This window comes from Sciurus carolinensis, chromosome 7 (assembly GCF_902686445.1).
Source record: "Sciurus carolinensis chromosome 7, mSciCar1.2, whole genome shotgun sequence".
Taxonomy (NCBI): Eukaryota; Metazoa; Chordata; class Mammalia; order Rodentia; family Sciuridae; genus Sciurus; species Sciurus carolinensis.
The window spans coordinates 126,951,355-126,958,726 of NC_062219.1; the positions used below are offsets into that span (position 1 = coordinate 126,951,355).

General features: G+C 33.3%; 1 protein-coding gene across 1 annotated transcript; it reads left to right on the forward strand.

Moving 5' to 3' along the window:
• The first annotated feature begins 5,170 nt into the window (after positions 1-5,170).
• Positions 5,171-6,109, forward strand: LOC124989088 (olfactory receptor 2B11-like). Its single transcript, XM_047559019.1, has one exon. It carries the CDS (start codon positions 5,171-5,173, stop codon positions 6,107-6,109), a length of 939 nt encoding a protein of 312 aa, XP_047414975.1.
• Positions 6,110-7,372: the final 1,263 nt, after the last annotated feature.

The window sequence follows — 7,372 nt, forward strand, 5'->3', positions numbered from 1 at the left end:
TAAATACCCAAAGTTTACTCCATGAATTGAAAAAAAATAATAAAGAAAATACAAGGAAAACCCAAGCTGAAAATAAACAAAATTGTAAAACAGAAAATTATTTAAGTGTGTTTGTAATGGAGACTGAATGTTCCCAATGTTCCAAACATAACACAGCGGGTGTACTACATCTGGGGTATTAAAGGTAGTTTTGAAAGGAAGCACTTACAAAGGTGTGAGGTGGATTGAGAAAACCAGAAGTGTGTTCTATATGAGTATTATATATGAACTAACCTGGAACTAGCAGTGGTGGAGAGCTTGGTTCTAAATCAAGACCTAAAGTAGCAAAGGGAAGAAGTTGGAATTGGCAATTGGAATGAGTGTCTGAAAGTACATGAACTCCTGCAAGAACTGTGACCTTTGATTGAGTAACAAAGTCAGTATCATTTGTTCTGGGTGAGTTGGAATTAGGGGAGAATATCCCAAACCAGCTATTCTCTCATTCTTCGATTCTCAGATGGTGACTCCTATCTGCTAACCCTGACAAGAAGCCACACATCAAGGAATCCTCCTGATCTAGCCTCTAGAGAAATAACACAGTAGAAGTATTAACAGGAAGAATGGAAGGCTACTGCTTAGGCATGAGCACCTGCACTTGGCCCCCAAATTCCAAAAGAAGCCAAATGGAGTCACTCAGCTCAGATGTCACATAGTCAAAATGTAAACTTTAAGGAAATATATCTTCCAAAAGAAAAGTTATTCCTAAAAATGGGACATTCTAGTGTACCTAGGTAGTGTGGAAAGGAAGTTCTATGTGCTTTACCCATTATCAAAAAAAAAAATTAAATTAAATTTAAAAAAGACAGAAAATAAATTTCAATTGACCTGACAACCAATCAACTTTTTTGAATGCTATCTCCTCATCTTCATCTTACAAAATTCTGTTTCGACATTGCCAAGCGAGAATTGTCTCCTATGTTGGAAAATGGAAGCTATTGGGGATCATGAATTTAAAAAAAGAAAATCTGATATATAACTAAATGTGTCATAATTTTCTCTTTTGTCAAGACATATATATTGAGATAGAGGATGAATTTGGGGAAGGGATAGGAGTGTCCATCACATACATAATGTGTAAATATGTTGTCATTTAACCCTAGTGGTACCTTTAGAGAAAACAGAGAGTGGTCAAAGGAAAACATTTCCATTTGTCCCTTTTCTCACCCTACTTGATTTTGTTTTCAGATAATGTAGCTAATACAAGTAAATTGAAAATCTTAATGTTATCTCTGTGTGTGACTAATCAGTGGAGAGAGACAAAGATAGAGGCAGTACAGAGACAGAAGCAGATCATAATTTCATAGTTTTCTTATACAAGAATTCAATAACTTGAAGGTTGTTTTAAAAATCACTTGAATTTTTCTCCTTAGAAAAATCACTTTTTTCTTCTCTTTCAAAATTCTGCTCCATTATTGTTATGACTATAGGTGATGAAATCTCTGTGAGCTGTCCTTAGAATTTGTCAAACAAGAAATTTAAAGATATTCCAACATAAATTCTCCAGAATTATTTATTCAAACTAGTTCTACTCTAATTGTATCTTGCTTATTTATTTTTATTTAGTTAGATAGTTTTAATTGTATTCTCTTTGAAATTATTTAAGTGTGTTGGGAAATGGGTGAGTTCATTTTAAACAAATCTAAAAACCAGACTGATTCCCAACATCAGCCAGGAGGTAACTAATTGTACATAAGAAGTATTTCCATGGAGAGCTTTTTTCCAAGGAACTTGCTAATCAACTCACTTGGGAGAAAGGTGAATGAATGGCATATAACTATGCCCAAAGGTCTCAGGAGTAGTATACAAATAGTGCTCCCACAAGGCACGTTTGATATTTTCTACTCTTGCCTTCCTAATGTAGCCTTTTTTCTCTTTGCTATCCCATGTCACCTGGAAAAGTAACTTCTGAACAGAATACTTAAATACTCATCTGTTACTATGGTTTCTGAAAGCTTGAAAAATTCAAGTGTATTCCTTCATAATTCCTTTTCTTTGAATGATTTTTAACAAAATAAGGTAAGTGAAAAATACATGTATTTACAGGCCATGAATTACAGGGAAGGTTGAGATGTGTAATAGATATAAGATCATTGTGCCTGCTATACATACAAGAGAAAGAACATTTCATTTCAAGGACCATTTTCTAAACTTTGAAAATGCTACTTTGCTGGCTCTAGGAACAATTAGACTTCTGTCTATAATTAATCTGTTATTTAGTTCTTCAGATCATATGTACAGTCATTGAAATTATAGTAAATACACCCCACATATATTAAACAATCAGCTGAAGCATGAAGTCTTTTACCAGTTGTGTGAATTTTTAAAATTTATTGTCAGAATTTAGTAGATTAACTTAACCACATATTTCATCCAGATACTATAGACTTGAATAAAATTACTTTTATTTTTTATTATGATATTTTATTAACTATAAAGCAAAGAGTACTATTATTATAACTAAAATACTACATGTGAGGAAATTAAGTATAAGGTAAATTATAGAGAAAATGTGAAAGATGTACAAAGACTTCAACAGGAATATGCCTGACCACTTTTTACATGATTTTATATATTAATGGATATAGTGTAGTGTGTAGTAAAATAAGGATAGAAAATCACTAGAAGTAGAAGGTCCAAAAGTCATGGAATCCAAGAGTTAAAAGTAACTAAGTATAATGAGAATAATATGCAAACATGAGAAATATAAGAATAGAATTATAAAGCCCATACACAGTGCTAGAGTAGATCACATTTATCTCTATGGTAATACCCAGAGAAATAAAAGTGCTTTGAGGGCGTTGGTACTCACCAGCAAACCTACATTTCATAAGGTGAATAATAGGAGCAAAGTTCCTGAGTATAAATTCCTTAATGTTACTGTAGATATATTGGTGAAAATAATGTTATTAGAACTAGATAAATTATAGAGGGATCAAAGGAGGATCAAATCTAAAACTACACTTTAAAAAATGAATGGATGATTCAAGGTAGAAAATTAAGAAAAGTGAATATAATAATGTAAAAAAGAATATATAGTGTCTTATAGTGCAATAATTCAATAACGTTGGTAGACTGCAAATTTTAAAATTCAATCCAATTCATTAATCCAATTCATGAATGCCATGTATTTTATTATTAAATTATTAATTTGAGTATTTATTATTAAATTAATTTTTCTTAAGTTATTATTGCTTTAACACATGGGTACATTATTTTAAGGGCAACATTAACATTTTAACTGTCAGTAGCTTTATTTGGCACCCCAACAGGTGGCCTTGAGGATTTAATGAAATAGAGATCATTGAAAATTAGCTTTCTAGCTCTAAGAATATAATCTGTTTCCATGAAACCATTTGGCTGGAAAAGTATCTTAGAATTTTTTGGTAGGATGCAATCTTCACTTGACATCTGAGTATTCATCATTGTATAGATTGTGATTTTTATGTAGCATACTTTGATAAAGGAAAAGTACATAAATATAAAAATTTAATTTTTTTCTGAAGATATTCCTTCACTCATAACATTACTTTTTTTTAATGTGACTTTCAGGTGAAAAACAATGAAATATTTCCTGAAAACTATAAAATAATTTCAGGATTTGAATATCTATGGGCCTGAATTGGGATATCTCCTGATAGAAATTACCCAAAGTCAAAAAATGTGTTTGTACTTATATATGATGAATGGTCCCTGTTAGCTGCCCAAATTCTTATGTTGAAAGAGTATAATGAACTCATTTGATGAAAGAAAATCCAAAAAAGTGGATAAATTAGCTAAAATGTAACATGAAAGATTAAATACCCAACACTTGGACTAATATTTTTGCAAAGAAGCACATAAGTGTATCAACAAATTCCTGATTATGAAGAAACCTATCATTATAGCTTAACTCTTTCAATTTATGGGGGAAAGGAAGGGGAATGGGAATGGTAAAGAAGGTAGAATGAATACTCTAACTTTCCTCTGTTCATATATGAATACACAACCTGTGTAACTCCACATCAGGTACAACCAAAATGGGGAGTTATACTCCATGTATTAAAAACCAAAAAAAAAGAAAAACAATAAAAATGTGGGTTATTGATAACTGTAAACATATGGAAATTGATATTAAGTATTTACATTTTTTCACTAACTTCAAATACATAAGATATATTTATTTGAATTCAAAACCTCACTCTTTGTAGAGAAAATGTTATTAATCAAGTGACTAGATAGATGTGGCGAGAGTTTATTTATTCAGGTTTTCTCTTCCTCAGTCTTCTGTTACCTCTACCTGAACAATTTCATGATTCTGTTTTTTCTTTCTTTCCTTTGTCCTTTCTTTCATGTTTCTATTTTCTTTTTCTTTCTTTCTTTGCCCTTCCTTCCTTCCTTCCTTCCTTCCTTCCTTCCTTCATTTTCTTTTCTTCTTTGCACATATTTTTGTTTTGTTTTGGTTTGTTTTGGTATTGGGGATTGAACCCAGAGGTACTTTACCTCTGATGCACATCCCTAGCCCTTTTAATTTATTTATTTTTTATTTTGAGTCAAGGTCTAAGTAAGTTACTAGGGCCTCAATAATTTACTGAGGTTGGCCTGGAACATGTAGTTCTCCTGAGTCAGGCTCCTGATTCACTGGGATTACAGGCATGACCCTCCATTCCAGAATACATTTATAATTATTATATCTTGCAGCAGTGATATAAAATGAGCCATCCAATTACTTAACCTCATTTCACATCTACTCTATCAGGCACCTATACATAGGAAGTGATGAACTTCATATTAATCGACTCAGTTGACATTTATGCCAATAAAAGTTCAAAACCAATAATTTGGAGCTTCCAAACACAGTTGCTTTTTTTTTTTTTTCTTCATTTAATTCTTACCAAAGCACAAGGCATTAGTTATTGTCCACCTTATTATACAGGAGAGAAAATTATTTCAAAATGATAGGGTAAATTTGTGACAATACCTTAAGTTTTTAAGATAGCAGTTTCCTTAGACAACTTCTTGCTTTATGTTATTTCACCTCAAATCCCTCTATTTTATATTCTGTGAGAGCAAGCAAATGGATTTTCACTTTTTCTGTAGCCGTCATGCTAACTTCTTTGGCACTTACTTTTATAGGTGAAACACATTGAATAGAATGGCTCTAATTAATGAAAGCCACCCTGAGGAGTTTATTCTTCTAGGATTTTCTGACCAACATTGGCTAGAACTTCCTCTATTCATTATTCTTCTCATAACATACCCCATGGCCTTGCTGGGAAACATCGCCATCATTCTGGTATCCAAGATAGATACCCGTCTCCACAGTCCCATGTACTTTTTCCTCACCAACCTCTCCTTCTTGGACATGTGTTACACCACCAGCATTGTGCCTCAGATGCTGTTTAACCTGGGAAGCTCTAAGAAGACCATCAGCTATATGGGGTGTGCAGTTCAGCTTTATATCTTTCACACAATGGGGGGCACAGAATGTCTGCTCCTGGCTGTCATGTCCTTTGACCGCTATGTGGCCATCTGCAGACCTCTGCACTACACCCTCATCATGAATCAGCCCACCTGTGTTCTGTTAGTGTCCACCGTGTGGCTGGGTGGAATAACTTATGCTGTCTCAGAGGCCACCATTACACTACAATTACCTTTGTGTGGCATCAATAAACTGGATCACGTGCTGTGTGAGATTCCAGTTCTTATAAAGACTGCCTGTGGGGAAAAGGAGGCTAATGAGCTCACATTGTCTGTGGTGTGCATTTTTATGTTAGCTGTTCCTCTGTGCTTAATTCTTGCCTCTTATGCCAGTATTGGACGTACTGTTCTTAACGTGAAAACGTCTGAAGGAAAGAAAAAGGCCTTTGGCACATGTTCCTCTCATCTCATTGTAGTTTTCTTATTTTATGGCCCAGCCATTAGTATGTACCTTCAGCCCCCCTCTTCCATTACAAGGGACCAGCCCAAGTTCATGGCTCTCTTCTATGGAGTGGTGACTCCTACAGTCAACCCCTTCATCTACACCCTGAGGAATAAGGATGTGAAGGGGGCATTAAGCAACCTGGTGAGGAGTATTTTCATTTCCAAATAAAAATTTGAAAATATTTAGCAATTATAATTACATTTATAAGGTTTTTCTTATGAACTCATTTATGTCATATTTCTAGTGTTATATGTTCTTGTATAATCTGTAACATTCATTATGTAATTTATTCTCATTAGGCAAGAATCATACTTGGCTAATATGTATAAGTATGGGTACACTGTTCTTGGAAATTGATAAAATAATTCTATTTGTGTTGGTACATAAAGAAAAAGTAACTTAGTTAAGTTGCCAAATATTTTGGTAATAGGAATTTAGATACAATTGCACTAGTTCCAACTAGTTTTTATAAAAATGGCATGACAATCTGTTGTCAATGAGCATCGTATTAATGTCACTTGAGAAACATTTACTCACTCTTCAAATTGTCCCAAATCTATGTGGACAACCTGGCTACCCTGGGCATTCTGTATAAATCACTCTATGATTTCAAAGAATAATTAATCTTTCTTTTTTTCTTTTCACATTTGTTATTGGTGCATTATTACAGTTATAAATAATGATGGGATATGTTGTTCATATTTATATGTGCAAACAATATAACAATATAAACTGGCCCATATCACTCCCCAACACTTCTCACCTTCCCTTCTTTCCACCCCCCCTTATTGTTTTCTTTTACTAATCTTCCTTTTATTTTCATTAGATTCAATGTTTCTCAAGTGACATTAATAAGATGCTCATTGACAACACATTGTCATGCCATTTTTATAAAAACTAGTTGGAACTAGTGCAATTGTATCTAAATTCCTATTACCAAAATATTTGGCAACTTAACTAAGTTACTTTTTCTTGGGGCCCTGCACCCTCTCTTTCTTTTCACTTTTCCTCTCTAGCTTCCACATATGAGAGAAAACATATGACCTTTGACCTTCTGATTTTGGTTTCTTTTGTTCATATCATGTTCTCTAGTTCCATCCATTTTCATTAAAATAGCATAATTTCACTTTTGTTTATGTCGGAATAAAACCCCATTGTGTATATATATCACATTTTCTTTATTCATTTATTTATGAATAGCTACCTTGGTTCCCTAGTTTGGCTATTGTGAATTGTGCTACTATGAATACGGCTATGCATGTATCATTATAGTATGGTAACATTAATTCTTTAGGATAAATACTGAAGGCTATGGTTGAGTCATATGGTGATTCCATGCCTAATCTTTTGAGTAACTCACACATTGGTTTCCATAGTTATTTCTGTAGTTATTTACAATCCCACCAGCAGTGTAAAAGTGTTCTTTTTTCT

Excerpts from the sequence above, each read along its gene's own strand:
- LOC124989088 (XM_047559019.1), top strand. The coding sequence starts at position 5,171 with ATGGCTCTAATTAATGAAAGCCACCCTGAGGAGTTTATTCTTCTAGGA.